Source organism: Cervus elaphus, chromosome 13, assembly GCF_910594005.1.
Source record: "Cervus elaphus chromosome 13, mCerEla1.1, whole genome shotgun sequence".
NCBI lineage: Eukaryota > Metazoa > Chordata > Mammalia > Artiodactyla > Cervidae > Cervus > Cervus elaphus.
Window position 1 is genome coordinate 25,681,686 of NC_057827.1, and position 19,822 is coordinate 25,701,507.

General features: G+C 42.6%; 1 protein-coding gene across 2 annotated transcripts; it reads right to left on the bottom strand.

Annotated features, from left to right (window-relative positions):
• Positions 1-9,821: 9,821 nt before the first annotated feature.
• Positions 9,822-18,940, bottom strand: ZNF774 (zinc finger protein 774). 2 transcript variants are annotated; one of them, XM_043922683.1, is made up of 5 exons: positions 18,774-18,930; positions 18,004-18,130; positions 16,461-16,583; positions 13,510-13,616; positions 9,822-12,428 (listed from the first exon to the last, which is right to left on the bottom strand). In XM_043922683.1, the coding sequence occupies exons 3-5, from the start codon at positions 16,562-16,564 to the stop codon at positions 11,188-11,190; spliced, it is 1,452 nt and encodes a 483-aa protein (XP_043778618.1). In that variant the 5' UTR covers positions 16,565-16,583; positions 18,004-18,130; positions 18,774-18,930; the 3' UTR covers positions 9,822-11,187. The 2 variants fall into 2 exon arrangements, with proteins under 2 accessions (XP_043778618.1, XP_043778619.1); XM_043922684.1 differs by lacking the exon at positions 18,004-18,130 and having other exon boundaries at positions 18,774-18,940.
• Between the last annotated feature and the right edge of the window lie 882 nt (positions 18,941-19,822).

The window sequence follows — 19,822 nt, forward strand, 5'->3', positions numbered from 1 at the left end:
CCCTTCTGTGGCTCCCATGTTCTCCTTTGTATTGAAAACGTGTGTCTGTATGTCGGTCTCCTTCAGCTACCTTATGTGTTCCTTGAGAGAACTGTCGTGTCTATATCTATACCCCTAGCACCTTGGACTGGGCCTGGATGTCACAGGTGTAAAATAAGTATTTGCTGAATTAAATTGAATCAGTTGGGGAGATACGATGTGGATTGGACATGTATCCATATATTCTGTTTGCGATATGCCTTTGACTCTGAAGAGGTAGGGCAGGCTGTGTCCAGGTTTGGACTGTAGGCTAAGGTGTTGAAGTTAAGTGCTTTGGGTTTCTTCAGTTGAGTCTAAATCACCTGGATAAAGAAATATATATACACATAGTACACAAATGACATATTCAGGGCAAAACTCCTGCTCATCAATAAAAGCAAGCTTTTAATTTCAGGATCCCTAAATTTTTCTGTTTAGTAATCTGATGTGCAGCTAAAACAGATGGGATCAACGTTGCATCCTGACTGCGAGGAGAGAAGCCAGACATTTGAGTACTGGGACCTCACTGTGGATGAAGAATCCAGAATCTGGGGCAGAAGGTATGGTCATCTCAAGAGGAGAGTCAGGAAGGAAAGTTGTTTCCAGAGCCCATGTAAGGATCTTACATGCTCCACTAAGGAGATTCAACTCTCTCCTGTAGACAATAGGCAACTAAGATTTTATAAGCAGGGGAGGAATGATTTGATTCAATAAAGTTTTATGAAATGTTGTACTAGGTACTAATGAGGTCATAAAGTTGAGTTAAACATAGGCTTTGCCCTTTAGACGGGTACACAAAACAGAGTACAATGTAAAATAAAAAAGTGAGTGAAACCCAAGACATACCAATAGAAAGGGTTATGGAGATTCCACCTGCTTGATGGCGGAGATGTGGAAATATTTCCTGGAGAGGGAGTGTTTTAAAGGGAATTTAAAGAATAGATACTTTATGAACACAGAATTCACTGAACAGCCAATAAACTCATAGAAGTTGTTCAACTTCAAGACTAATCAGGAAAGTGCATATTAAAACCACAATGAGATGTTATTTCACACCTATCAGACTTGAAAAATTCAAAAGTCTCTAAAACTCAGGGCCAACAAGAAAAAATAGTAAAGGTAATATTTACACCCTGGTGGTGATGGTGGAAATTAGTACAGTCATTTTGGAGAATAATTTGGCAACATCCAGGTAAAGATGCACTCACCCTGTGACCTCAGGATCTCACTTCCAGGTGTGTATACGCAGAGAAACTCCTACATATTGCAAAATACACAAGGAGATGTACCCAAAATAGGCAGAAATACCTGTGACAGCAAAAACCAGAAATGACCTAATAGCTATCGTCAGGAAAACAGGTGAATGTGGTATAATTATATACTGAATGTTAAAGTAAGGAAATCAACTAAGTTCAACATGGAAAACCTCACAAACATAATATGGGGGAGGGGGAGGTACAGAATTCTTAACCTTGCTACTCATTTATATACAACATAAACAAGTTTATGCAAACCAGTAGTATACATTGCTTAGGGATATATATCAGTATCTCCTTATAAATATATCTAGAGAGACAGAGGGCATCAAGAAATGCAAAGGCACAGGAGTGAGAAATACCAAATTCAGGAGCATAGAATATGGGTTGGAGAAAGGCTGTAACTGGGGAGGAAGTCACAGGAACGTTTAAGTGTAGTGGTAAAATCTTCTTTCCTTTTTTTTTTTTTAATTTCTTAAGCCGAAGGGCAGGTACACAGTTGTTCTTTCCTCTCCTCTTTGTAACTTTTGTATACCTTTTTTTTTTTTTTTTTGCTATGCCACCACACGGCTTGCAGGATCTTAGTTCCCTGACCAGGGGTGGAACCCCAGTCCACGGAATGAAAGGGCTGAGTCCTAACCACGGGACCACCAGGGAATTTCCCCTTTTGTATAGCTTACATACTAATTAAAAAAAATAAATAAGTGGGGCTTCCCTGGTGGCTCAGTGGTAAAGAATCTACCTTCCAGTATGGGACACACAAGTTCCGTCCCTGGTCTGGGAGGATCCCACATGCCGTGGAGCAACTAAGCCTGTGGGCCACAACTACTGAGCCTGTGCTCTCGAGCCCGGGAGCCCCAGCTACTGAGCCCACATCGCAGCGACTCCTGAAGCCCGCCCGCCCCAGGGCCTGTGCTTTGCAACAAGAAAGCCCACCGCAAACAGAAGCCTTCACACTGCAACTGGAGAGTAGTCCCCGCTCTCTGGAACTAGACCATGAGCACAGCAACGAAGACCCAGAGCAGCCAAAAATAAATAAATAAAATTATTTTTGTTAAAGTGGATGCTTGTTTATTCAGAAGAATTGAGCAGAAAGTCATTCTAGAGGGAAGGATGTTCCGGCAGGCTACATCCAGGGAACAAAGTACCACCGTTCTATTTGGCACGGTAAAGGGTGTTTTATATCATAAGCACAGCAACTTGTAATTATAAAACATCCTGTACCTTATAAATCACTTTCACCTACACCAGCTCATTTAATTATCAACTTGAGAGACAAGTATTCCCATTTTATAAGTGGGGGAAAATGCTCAGAAAGTTTAGGTTGTTAGAGAAGAAGTTAAAAGGATATCCAATTAACAGTAGTGGTTATCACTGGTAGGTGGAGTAGCAGCTGATTTTACCTTTCTTGTTTGCTGAATTCTATTTTCTGATATTTCTAAAATGAACATTTAAAAAATAATAAAGCAGGGAGGGGAAGGGAACAGGAAAAAAGTAACTTCCTGAAAGTCAAATAGTGGAGTTCTTTGATTCTGATCCTATATCCTAAATAAACAAATGACAACAGAAGAAATAAAGAAGCTGACATTGGAAAAAATGTTTAATTTCACTGATAAAGAAATGCAAATTAAAACAATATGTAAGGATCATGTCTATTGTATTAGCAAAAGTGTTTTTCAAGGATGAGGGTGTGGTGAAACTAGCAGTCATTTATGACTGGTAGCATTGTAAATTGGTACAATTCACTCAGAAAACGATTTGGCAGCTAGCAACGAGAGCTGTAAAAGTGTTCACACCCTGTGGAAATAATCCAAAATGTGGAAATATTTTTTTTCTGAGAGGAAAAAATAAGGATGTTCTCAAGAGCATTATTAATATAGCAGGTCATCCTCCATTCAAACAGAGGGTCTGAGTTTGGCTGTTTATAGGAGGGTAAGCCTGTAATCTTCTGAATGCTTGTTTGCACTAATTGATGTACATAAAGGGAGGGTTTGTTTTTTAGCTGAAGGAAAAGTGACAAAGTGTGAGTGTGTGATTTAGAATAAATGGAGGAGATTTTCCTGGTTGGTGTCTGTTTGGACTCAGGCATTCTGGACTGTCTTTTTCTTTTATCTCTTCTTAGTGTAACTCATCTCTATGAGATTTAAGTGGAAAAGATTTGTTTGTGGAAGAGTATTGTTTTCTTATTTGCTTTTTTTTCTCTTGTGAAATATCTTATAAAGTCAAGCGTATATAAACAATGCATATTAATTGATCTTTTAAAGATTTTTTTAAATGTGGATGGACCATTTTTTTAAGTCTTTATTGAAATTGTTACAATATTGCTTTTGTTTTGTTTTGGTTTTTCAGCCGCTAGGCATGTGGGATCTTAGCACCCTGACCAGAGATGGGACCTAACCACCTGCTTTAGAAGGTGAAGTTTTAACCATTGGACCACTAGGAAGTTAAAGAATTATAATTCTATGATTAAAAGAATATCTGTGCTTAGCATCCAGCTTAAGAAATAGAAAAAAAACCTGAGCATCCTTCTTCCCCATTCCAATTAACCTCTACTTTGAATTTTATATTAATAAACCCTTTGTTTTTCATGACAGTTTGTGCTTATTGCTTAAGCAATATAGTATTTGGTTTTGTCTGTTTTAATCTGTATTGTATTTTGGTCCTTACTATATGTATTTTCTGCATCTTATTTTTCGCTCTCAATATTGAGTTATTGAGGCCTATCTATGTTAATAGATACAACTATAGTTTATTCATTTGTCCAGATGTATTCAACAATTCCACTGTGTGAATTTACCATATTTGCTGGAGGTGGGGCCACTAAATCTGCATTTTAAACAAGCACCTCAGTAGGAGGAATGCAGGTAGTTTTCGACTCATGCTTTGAGAAATACACTTAGAGGTTGAGGCCAAGCTATCACTTTTTAGTCTCCCAGCTCTCTACCTCTACCTTTTAATTTTATTTAAACTGCCTGCCTCCCACTTTCCAACAATATTTTTCTTCTTCTTCTTCTTCTTTTTTTTTTGGCTGTGCTGGGTCCTCACATGCAGACTCTGTAGTTTCAGTTGCAGGCTTGGTTGCCCTGTGACATGTGGAATCTTAGTTCCCTGACCAAGGATTGAACCTGCATCCCCTGCATTGAAAGGTGAATTCTTTATCACTGGACCAACCAGGGAAGCCCCTCTTCACCTCCATAATTCTTATTCTTTGAATTTCCTCTTTAAACTATAAACTCCTACAAAGCAAAGATGAGATCATTATCATTGTTGTTATCGACATTTACAGAACACACACAACATACCAGGTACTATGCAGAGTTTGCTATGTATCATCTCATTAATCCTCATCGACCCCATAAAGGCTTATCCCCACTTTACAGGTAAAGAAATAAGGATCAGAGAGAGTAACTTGCCCAAGTGTAACAGCTTTTTAAATGTGGAACTCTTTCATTGTTTTGTCTTTATACCTCTTGTATCTGGTGTAGGACTTGGTGTATCAGTTCAGTCACTCAGTCATGTCCAACTCTTTGTTACCCCATGGACTGCAGCACGCCAGACTTCCCTGTCCATTACCAACTCCCGGAGCCTACTCAAACTCATGTCCATTGAGTCAGTCATGCCATCCAAGCATCTCATCCTCTGTCATCCCCTTCTCCTCCCGCCTTCAATCTTTCCCAGCATCAGGGTCTTTTTCAATGAGTCAGCTCTTCTCATCAGGTGGCCACAGTATTGGAGTTTCAGCTTTAACATCAGTCCTTCTGATGAACACCCAGGACTGATTTCCTTTAGGATGGACTGGTTGGATCTCCTTGCAGTCCGAGAGACTCTCAAGAGTGTTCTCCAACACCACAGTTCAAAAGCATCAATTTTTTGGCACTCAGCTTTCTTTATAGTCCAACTCTCACATCCATACATGACCACTGGAAAAACCATAGCCTTGACTAGACGGACCTTTGTTGGTCTAGGTTGGTCATAACTTTCCTGCCAAGGAGCAAGTGTCTTTTCATTTCATGGCTGCAGTCACCATCTGCAGTGATTCTGGACCCCAAAAAAATAAAGTCTGCCACTGTTTCCATTGTTTCCCTATCTATTTGCCATGAAGTGATGGGACCAGATGCCATGATCTTAGTTTTCTGAATGTTGAGCTTTAAGCCAACTTGTTCACTCTCCTCTTTCACTTTCATCAAGAGGCTCTTTAGCTCTTCTTCACTTTCTGCCATAAGGGTGGTATCATCTGCATATCTGAGGTTATTGATACTTGGTGTATAGCACTCAATAAATTTTTGGTATTTTTTTAGTTGAACTGAAGAGAAATATCATTGAGAACAGATGAAAAACCATCTCTTTAGTTTAGAGGCTGGAGTGTGGATGGAAAACAGGAGCTAGGAACAAGATTTGGGATGCCAGATGATTACAGGGGTGAATTCTGGGGAGTGACATTGTGGGAAGGAATAGGAAAAATCGAGGCATTTTCTTTTCTTTTCTTTTTTTTTTTTTACTGTGGGCGCTTCTGTACTGTTTGGAGAATTTTACAAAAAGCACATTGTGCTTTTACAATTAAAAAGGTGGGGGGCAGTGTGGAGACAAGTTCCATGACTCAGCACCAGCAAAATACAGGAAAGAGGGGGAAAGAGAAATCTAAGCCAAAGGTATCGTGGAGGTGAGATGCTCAATTAAAAGAGCCTGGACATGATAGCCCTGAGAATATGATACATATTAATGGAAGTTTGACAAAAAGGAGAGGGGGACTTCCCTGGTAGTCCAGTGGTTAAGAATCCACTTTGCAAGGCAGGTAACACAGGTTTGATCCCTGGTTGGGGAATTAAGATCCCATGTGCTGCTGAGCTATTGAGCCCCTGCACCACAACTAGAGAGAATCTGTGTGTCGAATGGAAAGATTCCCATGACCCAGTGAAGATTCCTTGTGCTGCAACTATTTATTTGGCTTCAACACAGCCAAATAAATAAATAAAATAGTTTTAAAAAATATAGTTAGTCTTCACAGACATAGAAAACAAAATTGTTTAAAAAGGTTGGGGAGGGGAGGAATGTGACAGTAGGGTTTAGGAAGAATTCTTTTGAGGTAGAAAGAAGGTTTAATGGTCTTGCCTTTTTGTTCTGTATCTCCCAGTGCCTGCCACAGTGCTTGGTGATTAACAGTCATCTATTGGAGAGCTACTATGGGCCAGACACTAAGCCCTTGATATCATGCATTGAGGCAATGCTTTTCATTTTTCCCTGTGGAATGTGATTTACACATGGCTGCCCAATCAAACTTCCTTAAACAATGATCATGCCTCTCCTCTATTGGAAAACCATCATTGAGGACAGACACTCCATTCCCCCAGAGAATAATATCCACACTCAGTTTGGCAACTAATAGCCTCCCTGGTGTAACTCTCACCCATCTGTCCCTCTTCGTCTCACACCACTGCTTTTCCAGCATGAGTTCCTTGCCTATGAGCATGCCTCCAAGAATTCATCCAATGAATGTTTACTGAGCACCTAGTACATGCCAGGCACTGTTTTAGGTGCCAGGGAAAGAATGGCAAGTAGGAGAGATGGCTCCCACCTACCACTGAAAGTTAGTTGCACAGTTGTGTCCGACTCTTTGTGATTCCACGGACTGCAGCCTGTTCCGCTCCTCCATCCATGGAATTCTCCAGACAAGAGTACTGGAGTGGGTTGCCGTTTCCTTCTCCAGGGGATCTTCCCCACCCTCCTACCATGATGTTTACCAAAACAAGTAAACAGGAAAAGATCAGACAGGTATAAGGGCTTTGATGAAAATAAAATAGGATATGGGACTTCCCTGGTTATTTAACATACTGATTGTATCTGACTTAGAACAGTGCTTGGATAGATACGATAAATGAAGATGATATGCTCATATAGTACCATGAAAGGGCTGTAAAACCATTCCCAGCTAATGGGAATGTAATTTCCTCTCCTGTTTTCAGGCCTGGGTCAAGAAATACTGAGTTGGCCAAAATTTCCCTTCAGGTTTTACTGTAACATCTTATGGAAAAACCTGAACCAACTCTTTGGTCAACCCAATATTAATTGGCAACTTAGCAAGTCCATCCCTAAGGAATCACTCAAGTGTTTTCTGAGCTCTTTAGCACATGGCTTTCTGGAGAACCTAGTCAAACTAGAGGGGTATAAGCAGGAGAAAAACATCAGAGGCCATTAGAAGAAATTTATTCTGAGACTTATGCATTTATAAATGTCCTGTCAGAGCAGAGTCTCTCACTGGAAGGCATTTAAAATCTAAGGCATGGAGGCCCACATTTATATAGTTTTATTAAGAAGAAATCAGAGGGGTTCTAACCAAGCAACTGTTGTTCCTATACAAGCTGTACCTCAGGGAAACCAAATAGTTGATTGAGGGAGTTCTCTTTAAAGAAGTATTTCAAAAAAGTAATAAAAGCTTGTTGCAAAAATGAGGAAAAAAAAAAGTATTTCAGCTAATAGATGAAGAAGGATGACAGATATAAAAGCATTTGGCAAACCCAAGTGAAATAAGGGCTTATCAATGGTTGCCAACTTCATAAGAAAAGAGACAAAAAGAGGTATCAGGTGCTTCCTGACAGAAGTGCATAAGATCACTATGGAGTGTTATTGCCCATATTGTTGTTGTTTAGTCACTCAGTCATGTTCAGGTCTTTGCGACCCCATGGACTGGAGCCCACCAGACTCCTCTGTTCTCCATTGTCTCCCGGAGTTTGCTCAAATTCACGTCCATTGAGTTGGTGATGATATCCAACCATCTCATCCTCTGCCTCCCCCTTCTCCTTTTGCCTTCAATCTTTCCCAGCATCAGGATCTTTTTATTCCCCAGGCAACAATACTGGAGAGGGTTACCATTTCCTTCTCCAGGGGATCTTAATGACCCAGGGATTGATCTCACATCTCCTGCATTGGCAGGCAGATTGTTTACCACTGAGCTACCAGGGAAGCCCATTCTTGCCTTACCCTTCCCTAAATCTGAATCTGATCAAATTTACAGATCCAACTACCAACATTAGGAAAGCAGATGATGAGGAGCATGTTAAAGGATCCCATAGGTTGAAATTAGCAAAATACAGACCTGTAGACACTTAAAGGACAAGTTTTTTGTTTTTGTTTTTGTTTTTCCCAACAAATGAAATACAAGGAAAGAAGAGAGAAGAGGGATGACTTCTGTAAGGAACATATCAACCAGTTGAATGCAAAGATCTTATCTGGATTTTGATTCAAAACAAACTGAAAAATAAAAACGGGGACTTCCCTGGTGGTCCAGCGGTTAGGACTCTGCCTGAGTTCAATCCCTGGTCAGGGAACTAAGATCCTGAAAACCATTCAGCACGACCAAAAGACATGTAAAGTAAAAATAAAAATAAAAAAACATAAGATAATTAGGGAAATGTGAACACCGACTGCAGTATTTGTATTAGTATTTGGAGTATTACAAAATCTTGTTAATTTTTTGTAGGAACAATAATAGTACTGTGGCTGCCTTTAGTAGAAGAGCCATCTTTTAAAGCTGTGGTTCTCAAACTTGGGCATGCATAATAGTCACCTGGAGGGCTTATTAGAACACATATTGTGGGACTTTCCTTGTAGTCCAGTGGTTAATACTTTGCCTTCCAATGCAGGCAACACAGGTTTGATCTGTGGTCAGGGAGCAAAGATCCCATGGAGCTTGGGGTGAGAAAACCAAAATTAAAAAAAAAAAACAAAAAACAGAAGCAATATTGTAACAAATCCAATAAAGACTTTTTAAAAAATGGTCCACATTAAAAAAAAATCTTTGAAAAAAAATTTTAAATAAAACACATATTGTTAGGTCCCACCCCTAGCTTCCAATTCAGTAAGTCTGGGATGGGGACTTAGAACTTGCATTTCTAACAAGTTCCCAGATGATGATAATGCTGCTGGGTCAGGGATCACATTTTATGAACTTATAGCACTGAATTAACCAGATTTTTTTCCCATTCAATTATCTATTTTTTAATACTTTCAGTTCAGTTTAGTCACTCACTCGTGTCTGATTCTTTGCAACCCCATGGACTGCAGCACACCAGGCTTCCTTGTCCATCACCAACTCCCGAAGCTTGCTCAAACTCATGTTCATCAAGTCAGTGATGCTCTCCAACTTTCATCCTCTGTCGTCCCCTTATCCTCTTGCCTTCAATCTTTCCCAGCATCAGGGTCTTTTCCAATGAGTCAGTTCTTCGTATCAGGTGGTCAAAGTATTGGAGTTTCAGTTTCAGCATCAGTCCTTCCAATGAATGTTCAGGACTGATTTCCTTGAGGATTGACTGGGTTTTTGCAGAGTTCCAAAGAATAGCAAGGAGAGATAAGAAAGCCTTCCTCAATGATCAATACAAAGAAATAGAGGAAAACAATAGAATGGGAAAGACTAGAGATCTCTTCAAGAAAATCAGAGATACCAAGGGAACATTTCATGCAAAGATGGGCACAATAAATGACATAAATTTTTTAATACTTATTTTTATTTATTTGACTGCACCAGCACTTCATTGAGGCATGCAGAATCTTTAGTTGTGGTATTTGAATGCTTAGTTTCGGCAGGTGGGATCTAGTTCCCTGACCAAGGACAGAACCTGGACCCCCTGCATTGGGAGCATGGAGCCTCAGCCACTGGACCACCAGGGAAGTCCCCCTGATCAATTATCTATTAAAGAAAGTGTTTAGGTCATCATCTGAGTTCTATCCCCTGTTTTAGCACTCAGATGGCACTCCATATACTGGAAGAGAACTAGTGTTCCAAGGCTGATCTATTAGTCTGTATTGACATAGGAAAGCTTGAAAGAAAAACCAGTCTCCCACTTTTCTCTCCAGAGTGTTCAATACTCAACTCCTTCCTTACCCACTTACATCTTCCATGAGGATCAAGGACCCCAGCATCGGACCCTGTAAAGTTGTTGGGAACCTAGGCTACCTCCCCACATCATCTCCAATTTCAGAGTGGTTTAATGGACATAATATGGTTCCTTCAGTTGTGTGGTGTCTCAGAGATGCTCTAACAAATCCCAGAGCTGGTCTGTTCCATGTTGTGGAAGAGGAGACCTGCAGACAGATTCTGGTTTTTCTGTGAGTTAATTACATGACCCATAATGAGTCATTTAGGGCTTCCCTGTTGGCTCAGCGGTAAAGAATCTGCCAGCAATGCAAGCAACCTGGGTTGGATCCCTAGGTCAGGAAGATCCCGGAGGAGGAAATGGCAACCCACTCCAGTATTCTTGCCTGGAGAATCACATGGCAAGAGGAGCCTGGTGACCTACAGTCCCATGGGGTCGCAAAGAGTTAGATAGGACCAAAGGGACTTAGCACACACACAATGATAGAATGACTACATTTATCTCACTTCTCTTTTAGTAACCAGGCATCAACCACAAAACTCACATTTCTCTATAAGTCAGTCAAAAACACTGAAGGAATGCTTTTTGTGTTTAGAACACTGTTTGGACCCTCTAGGTTTATCCTTGCCATGAAAAAACAGAAAAAGAGAACAGATTAGGGCCTGACATGAGCTACCAATGCTCAGCTTTTCTCTATTTGGAGCACTTAGAGATAATAGCGGTGGGACCTCCTGGTGGTCCAGTGGCTGAAACTCCGAACTTCTAATGCAAGGTTTGACCCCTGGTCTCCATCCCTGGGTCGGGAAGATCCTCTGGAGAAGGAAATGGCAGTCCACTCCAGTATTCTTGCCTGGGAACTCCCATGGACAGAGGAGCTGGTGGGCTACAGTCCATGGAGTTGCAAAGAGTTGGACATGACTGAGCGACCGAGCATGCACACAGGGAATTAAGGTTCCATGTGCCTTGCAGCGCAGCCAAGAAGAAACAGAAACAAAGACAACAGCGACGGAAATTTGGAAGGGAGGAGAAGCACGAAAGACTATTTCCTACATCAGGTGAGTGTTCTGATGGCACAAAAGGTGTGCTTTCTGCCGGAAGCTCTTGTCGCATTCACTGCAGTGAAAGGGTTTCTCTCCTGTGTGCGTTCTCTGGTGTGTGAGGAAATGGGAACGCTGATTGAAGGTTTTGCCGCACTCGGGGCAGCGATAGGGTCTGTCTCCCAAGTGGATCCGCTGGTGCGTGATGAAGTGAGAGCTCTGGTTGAAGCTCTTGCCGCATTCGCCACATTTATAGGGTCTTTCTCCGGTGTGGATCCGCTGGTGCTTGACCAGGGCAGAGCTGTCGGCAAAACCCTTCCCACAGCCATCGCACTTAAAAGGCCTCTCGCCCGTGTGTGTCCTCTGGTGCGTGACCAGGTGCGAGCTCTGACTGAAACTCTTGTGGCAGTAAGGACAGCTGAAGGGCCTTTCTCCCGAGTGAGTGCTCATGTGGGCCACAAAATGAGAGCTATCTCGGAAGCCCTTCCCGCACTCGGGGCACTTGAAGGGCCGCTCTCCCGTGTGGGTCCGCTGGTGCTTAATCAGATCCGAGCTCTGGCCGAAACTCTCCCCGCAGTCGCGACACCTGTAGGGCTTCACTCCGGTGTGGGTCCTCTGGTGGGTGATGAAATTGGAGCTCCGACTGAAGCTCTTGTGACACTGAAGGCACACGTAGGGCTTCTCCCCCGTGTGGGTTCTCTGGTGCACCGTGAGGTGCGGTTTCCGTGCAAAAGTCTTCCCACACTCGGGGCACTGGTGGGGTCTCTCGCCCGTGTGGGTTCTCTGATGTTTGATGAGGGTCGAGCTGTCGCTGAATTTTTTCTCACACCTGTGGCACTGGTAGGGTTTCTCTCCTGTGTGTGTTCTGCGGTGGGTGATGAGGTCTGAACTCTGTTTGAAGCCTTTCCCACACTCCATGCACTTATAGGGCCTCTCGCCAGTATGGGTTCTTCGGTGCCTTATGAGATAGGAGCTCTGGTTAAAGCTTTTCCCACATTCCACACACACCAGCTTCTTTCCTATATATCCTTCCAGGAGCTTGTTTAATTCCTTCTCCTGTGAAAAGGGCCCCTGCTGACCCTCTCCCAAGAGGGTACCATGCTGCCCTTCTAACTCAAGACCCCTCTCCCAGTTTCCTCCCCAGCTAGGGGGAGGAGAAATATCTTTATTGGCCCCTTCTGAGGATGTTCCACATGGTTCTGCAGTTTCGGAAACGTCCTGATCGAGTTGTACCACCTGATGCTTAAATTCTGTAAAGTTAACAGAAGTAACACAGGATGAAGTTATTACTTTTCAGGAAAGATCATCAGAAAGCAGCAAGAAAGAGTAAAATTAGTATTTTTGCTACAGACCACATTTAATCTGACTACTCTCATTCTGATTCCTGAAGAGTATATCCCTGGTGGCTCAGTGGTAAAGAATCCACCTGTCAATTCAGGAGATTCAGGATCAATCCCTGGGTCGGGAAGATCCCCTGGAGGAGGATATGGCAACCCACTCCAGTTTTCTTGCCTAGAGAATCCCATGGACAGAGGAGCCTAGCAGGCTACAGTCCATGGGGTTGCAAAAGAGCCAGACACAACTTAGCGACTAAACATCAATCAGGAAAGATCAGCAGAAAGCAGTAAGAAGATTAAAATTAGTGTTTTTGCGACAGACCACATTTAGTCTGACTACTCTCATTTTGATTCCTGAAGAGTTTACTGAAGATCACTGAGCTTCCCATTCATGACAGAAGGAATTCCCAAGCCCTTTTTATTTTAAGATGGTCCAATGAACCCTGAGGTGACCTTGATATCAAGAGTAAAGCACATATTGTCAGAACTGGGTAACTTTTTTCAATGATGTTAGAGTCTAGACAAAAGTGAAAGGTTTAATTTAAATGAAGGCTTTATTTGGTCAATGACTGATGGTCCAGGAAGTCAAAGTTAAACTTCTAATAGCAAGAACAAAGTTGAGAGCAGGGTTTCCCTGCTGGCTCAGTGGTGAAGAATTCGCCTGCCAATGCAGGGGATGCAGGTTCAATCCCTGGTCAGGGATATCCCACATTCTGCAGGACAACTAAGCCTGTGAACCACAACTACTGAGCCCACGAGCTCTAAAGTCTGCACATTGTAACAAGAGAAGCCACTGCAATGAGAAGCCCATGCACCGCAAGTAGAGAGTAACCCCTGCTCGCCACAACTAGAGAAAGCCCGCATGAAGCAATGATGACCCAGCACAGCCAAAAATAAATAAAATTTTTTAAAAAGTCTAGGGCAGCATTCCAAATTCCTTAACTAAACAGGGGCTGAAATGCTAGATTTCTACCCTCCAGGCAACACATCTCACCTGTGTGACTTTCCCTCAGGATCTTCCTTGCCTCAAAATTTTGCAGTGGAAGGACCCATGCCTCTTCTTTCTGCTCCAGCTGGGAGATTACACTTGGTTTCGAAATCCTATAAGGAAGGTGAACACAGGATGTTAATTTGAGCCATCACATAAGGCTTGAGAAAATGCAAGCCCCTCTTCTTCCCCAGGTAAAGGAGACCACCCCAGGAAATGCTAATGTATTTTTGGTGGTCCAGTGGTTACAAATCCACCTGCTAATACAGGGGACACAGATTAGATCCCTGGTCTGTTTCGGGAACATTCCACATGCTGCAGGACAACTAAGCCAGTGAACCAGAATTACGGAGCCCTGCAGTGAGAAGCCCCTGTAATGAGGAGACTGTGCACTGCAACTAGAGGAAGCCTGTGTGCACCAACAAAGACCCAGTGCAGCCAAAAATAAATAAATAAAAATGAAAAGGGCAGCCATGATGACGTGATAAAACAGGGTGATCTCCCAAGAGGCTGAGAAAAAGCTCTTTGCTTCCCATTTAAAAAAAAAAAAAAATCAGACTTGGGTGATAGGAACTCTAGAATAAGCACAATAACTCATCCCTCAAGGCACAAGGCTAAACTCCTGCGGAGAGATAAGTTTATCAAAACAAAGCCGCCATGACCTCACCCTTAGAAAGAATCAAGGAAGTTAACTATAATGTTTGGTTTTTAAATTTTCCCAGAAGGGCAGCAGTCAATATAACCATGAGAAAAAGACAAACACTTGTAGTGGGAAAAAAAAAAAAGGACAAAGGACATGAATGGGCAATTCACAAAAGAAAATAAAGCAGCCTATAAATATGTGAAAAACTTTTAACTCATCATTAGCCAAAGAAATTCAGATTAAAACAATGACACACAGGGAATATAGTATAAAGGTAAAGAGTGCAAACTCAGGAGTCTTATTGTCTGAATTTGAATCCTAACTATGTCTCTGACTAGATGTGTGACCTCAGGAACGTTACTTAAACTCCCTGTGTCTCTGCGTCTTCATCTATAAATTAGGGATAATGATAAAACCCACCTCAGGGCTTCCCTGGTGCCTCAGTGGTAAAGAATCTGACTGCCAATGCAGGAGACATGGGTTTGAACCCCCGGTCTGGGAGGATCCCCAAGCCATGGAACTACTATGTCCCTAAAGTCACTAATACAGGGAACACAGGTTCAATTCCTGGTTTGGGGGAAGATCTCACATGCCGAGGGGCAACTAAGCCTGTGCACCACAACTACTGCGCCTATACTCTCGAGCCTGGGAGTACTCTAGAGTCCATGTGCCGTAATTGCTGAAGCCCAAGCACCCAAGAGCTCGTGCTCTGCAGCAAGAGAAGCCACTGCAGTGAGAAGCCCTTGCACTGCAACTAGAAAAAAGTCTGTGCGGCAACAAAGACCCAGCACAGCCAAAAATAAATAAATACATTTCATTTAATTAAAAAGACCTACCTTACAGACTTGTCATGAGGATGAAATGATTAAGTCCTCAATAAATGTTAGCTATCACTATTATTTTACCTACACTCTTAGATTATGATACCCCCTGTGATAGATAGAATATGAAGAAATAGACACTTCATATAATGCTAACAGGAATAAATAAATTGATTCAGTCTTTTTGGAAGGCATTTGGCAAAAATACCAAATATCTTAGAAATGTATCTATTCTCAAACCCAGAAATTTCTAGAGAGTCTAAAGAAATGAACAAAAGTAAACAAACAAAAAAAGGACATTGTGCAAAAATATATATATTAGCTAACTGTTAACTAATTATTTCAATAAACAAGACTTTTAAAAAGGCAGTTAGTTAAGAGAGCATCATCACAATACTAGTGAAAATTTAAAATGACCCAAATAGCTCCCAACAAAGAAATAATTTCATTTGATTGAGCCATCTGAAATTGCCAGTTTATAGGTTAAAAGTAGCCCAAAAATGTATGGTTCAATTTTATGTAATTACTGTATTCCATATAATAAAATACTAAGTAGTTACTTTAATGTACAGATATTTATTATTGTCAAAATATATTCACAGTACATTGTGTAAGAAAGTAAGATATACCACTGAATATTCAGTATGATCCCAATTATTTTTATTTCCTTTTTTTTTTAATTGTATATATGCTTAGATCATAACTCTTCAGTAGTGGAATAGATGACTTTTGTTTTCATTTTGCTTATCTTTCCCTTTAGTGAATATATATTACTTGTGTAATAGATATGAAGTAAAGCAGAAAGAAGGAGAGACATCCCAGAAAGAAGGTGATCCAGTGATTAAGGATCCGTGCTTCCACCACAAGGGACATGAGTTCAATTCCTGGTCAGGGATTTAAGATCCTGTGTGCCCCATGGTACAGCCAAAAAAAAAAAAAAAAAGGCAGAGTTGCCATGGTATTTTAGAAAGAGCTCTGGAGGGGTCGGTTTGTTTGTTTAAGTGACGGAAAAAAAAACTCTGGGGAGAGCACCTTCCCTTTTCCACAAAGACCTGGGCTGGGCTCACTTTTGCTACTTAACTTTAAGTCTCAGGGTCCTCAGCTGGAAAAGGGGAATGAAAATACATATATCAAAGGGCTATGGTAAGATATCAATCAGACAGAAAAATATCAAAGAAATCTGAAAACCACTAAGTGCCATAAAAATAGAAGTCATTCTTTTTCTGCCAGGGAGGTGTCAATTACTCTCACACAGAGCTGGAGCTCTAAGAGACCAACATCCCCAGAGACTTCTCAGATCTGGGCCCTCTCAAAGTGTTTAAGATAAAGGGACTTCCCTGGTGGTCCTGTGGTTAGGACTCCAAAATCCATTGCATGGGGGCATGGGTTCAATCCCTGGTCAGGGAACTAAAATCCCACAAGCCACTCAGTACAACCAAAAATTTTAAAAATTATATTAATAAAGCTAAGATGAAGGAAAATTGCATCCTTACCCTTTGGGAGCCCATTCTTGTATCTGTGCTGGGCGGCATCCCTGAAGAGGACTCTCTAAGCAGTGTCCAGGTAACCCACTTGTCCCTGAAGTCCCCAGCCACATCACTGAGGGTCATCAGTTCCTAAAGCAAGAGATCTCAGTATACATCAAGAGTTCTCTAGACATTCTCACCATTATCTCAAAACCGAAAGACAGCCACCACCATACCCAAACAAAATCCCCTCAACCAGAACAGCTCTGAGGTAAATGCTGAAAAAAGTCCGTAAAGTCAAAGCTATGGTTTTTCCATTAGTCATGTATGGATATGAGAGTTGGACCATAAAGGAGCTGAGTGCTGAAGAATTGATTATTTCAAATTATGGTGCTGGAGAAGACTCTTGAGAGTCCTTTGGACAGCAAGGAGATCAGACCAGTCAATCCTAAAGGAAATCAACCCTGAATATTCACTGCAAGGACTGATGTTGAAGCTAAAGCTCTAATATTTTGACCACCTGATGCAAAGAGATGACTCACTGGAAAAGAGTCTGATGCTGGGAAAGATTGAAGGCAGGAGGAGAAGGGGCCAGCAGAGCATGAGATGGTTAGATAGCATCAACAACTCAATGGACATGAATCTGAGCAAATTCAGGGAGATACTGGAGGTCAGGGAAGCCTGGCATGCTGCAGTCCATGGGGTTGCAAAGAGTTGGACACGACTTAGAGACTGAACAACAACAATAACAAATGCTGTCAACAACAGAAGGGATGCTCTTCTTTTCTCTTTTTACATAATCATTCCTTTGGCCAAATTTCTCATCACAAAGTGAGGACTGGGCCTCCAAACACATCTGTAGAACCCTCACTCTTTTGAAGACATGAATGTTTTGAGGAAGAAATTGTCCACAATGGACAAGAAAAACAGAAGGGAGTGTGTGGGTATAACTCGATTTCTGGAAAGCACTGGATTCTCTCCAACAACATTTTCCTCAGTTAGGTAAGAGATTTCTGACTTAATTAGACTCAGATTAGTTATGAGAAAGGCTGACTTTTCTTGTCTTGTAGATTTAGTGTCAACTTCAAGGGCTAACTGTGCAGAAGCCCAAAGGGAACTGTTCTAGGTATCATTCTATCTCAAGGTTTAATGCCGTCAGAAGTGGGACTCAAAAGACATGGATTGAAAAAACCAACATGGATAAACTATAAAATTAAGTGAAATTTAATGGGGATAAGCATAAAACAAAATATTTGGGGGCTGAAAACAATCATTAAAACATTAATAAAATCAACATCAGTATCATGAAGAGATTATTTGGGGGGAGATGGTCAGGTTACTGGATGAATCATTAAGTTATTCAGTAATCAATATGCTGTAAGGCAGTAGGAGTCACAAAAAATATATAAGATAATGTTGGGTTTTTTTTTTGTTTTTCCACTTAAAGAGTTTCCAATAGAAACAAATACAAGTCAGCAAGCTGAATCTGCTACAAAGAATTCTGCATTTCAGTGCAGAATGGACTAGACTGGGGTGAGGAAGTTTGACTCTTTATCATCTTTTGTCTTACCTGTCGAAGCACCTGGTACTACTAGAATACACAAACACTTTTCCTGGGAACACTGATGCATTTACAGACATTGCTATTGGCCACTTAGAATGTACTGGGAATACATATCATCTCTCTGGTTTAAAACCTTAAAAAATATATATATATATATTGTCATTAGGATGTGAACACTATAATGAGTCTGAGCAAACATTTTATTTCTACATCCATTACAAACCCACAGCAGGGCCCCCCTGCAGGAGACAGCGGGATGGAGAACTCTTAGGGTTAGACAAACGCTGTTTCCCACCCAGTCTGTTGCCCCCTGTACAGGTGACCTCAGGTGACCTCAAAGGCCCTAGAGGCTGTGGTGCTGTGACTAAGTGCCATTGTGAGAAGCACTAGTTGGTTCCCTGGTTTTATTAATAGGAACATGACCGCACCGCTAGGACCGAGACCCATTCTCCTCCCTCGCGGTGCTGCAGGCCCTAATCTGGGTGCAGCGATCAGAGGGTCGCAAAGCTAAACTGAAACCAGAAGACCATCACCGAGGAGCAAAAAAAAAAAAAAAAAAAGAGAGAGAGAGAGAGAAAGATTAAGAGGATGAGCCATCCCGACGCCGGCAGAGAAAAGTGTAGCCACCTCTCCCCACTCCTCAGCAAGACCCGTGGGCTCTGAAAAGCGAGCGCAGGGACCCGGCAGGGACAACCTCGGGGCGCTGGGCGAGCCCTATCCACGCCCCTCAGCAGCTCCAAGGCTGCAGCCGCAGTCTCCTTCCCCGGATCACTCACCGCCCCCGGGCCCAGCCCCGGACGGAACACCGAGCGAGGGTCCTCCACCACCGAGCCGCAGCCGGCCCGCTACGCCGTGGCGGTCCTGCCCAGAACCCGACCGGGATTCGTGACAGGGCTGTGGGGACACAGGTGGGACTCCCGGCAAGGCAGCGAGCAGCCGGAAAATACCGCCCGCGTCCTCTTGCCATTGGCCTCTCAGCCTTTAGGCCGAGAAGTCTTCCCCGCCCATAGGCTGAGGTAGCTTTCAATCACCGCGGAGCCTTTTGGGAAATGTAGTTCTGAGCGAGACCGCAAAGTATTGGGAGTCCCGGGCCGGGTTCCCAGCGGTGACAAGTATACTAAACCCACTTCACGAACTACCTCGTCGCTAGGACCGCCTCTTCGGAGCTGAGAAGGGGATCCAAGGACTGTAATCAGAGAGGGATCTGAAGATGCGAACCTCCGGGCCTCACCTGACTGGCGCAAGAGCAGCCCGGTACCAAATACGGCATCTCCAGCGCTCTGCCACCTAGCCTTCCAGACAGAGAAGCAGCTCGGCGCTACGACCTTGGGGTGCAGACTCCTCTGCCGGGTCCCCGCCCTAACCCGGGGCGGCCAGAGCCTGAATGGTGTGTCCCGACGCCAAGTTCAGGGCAGACTCAGACTGGACGTAACAGACCCCAATCAGGAGCCGTTAGGTGAAAACCAGACTCTGCTTCCCTCTATTAGCAGCACAATTCTAAGGCGAATCTCCTTTCCATTATTGCCAGAGGAAGCCTGCGAGAGCGTCAAGTATTCTAGGAAAGGTGGTATCGGGTTCCAAACTGTGAAGACGCCTGGATCTTACCTGAGAGCCAGTGTTCCCTTGGGGGCCAGTGTAGAGGGGGTGTGGGGGCGGCGGGGACTACATAAAAAATAATGAAAGCCTTTCTTTACAATGAAAAGGTATGACTATCTACTCTGTTGATTCACTGCAATTTAAAAAAAAAAAAAAAAAGAAAGTACATCAGCAGAAAACTGAAAACAGAATTACCATATGATTCAACAATCCACTCCTGGGATTATAC

Coding starts and splice junctions, on each gene's coding strand:
- ZNF774 (XM_043922684.1), bottom strand. CDS start 16,564: ATGTGGCTGGGGACTTCAGGGACAAGTGGGTTACCTGGACACTGCTTA. Junction 13,617..16,460: donor CAAGAATGGGCTCCCAAAGG/GTAAGGATGCAA, acceptor CCTTCCTTATAG/GATTTCGAAACCAAGTGTAA. Junction 12,429..13,509: donor CCTGAGGGAAAGTCACACAG/GTGAGATGTGTT, acceptor TTAACTTTACAG/AATTTAAGCATCAGGTGGTA.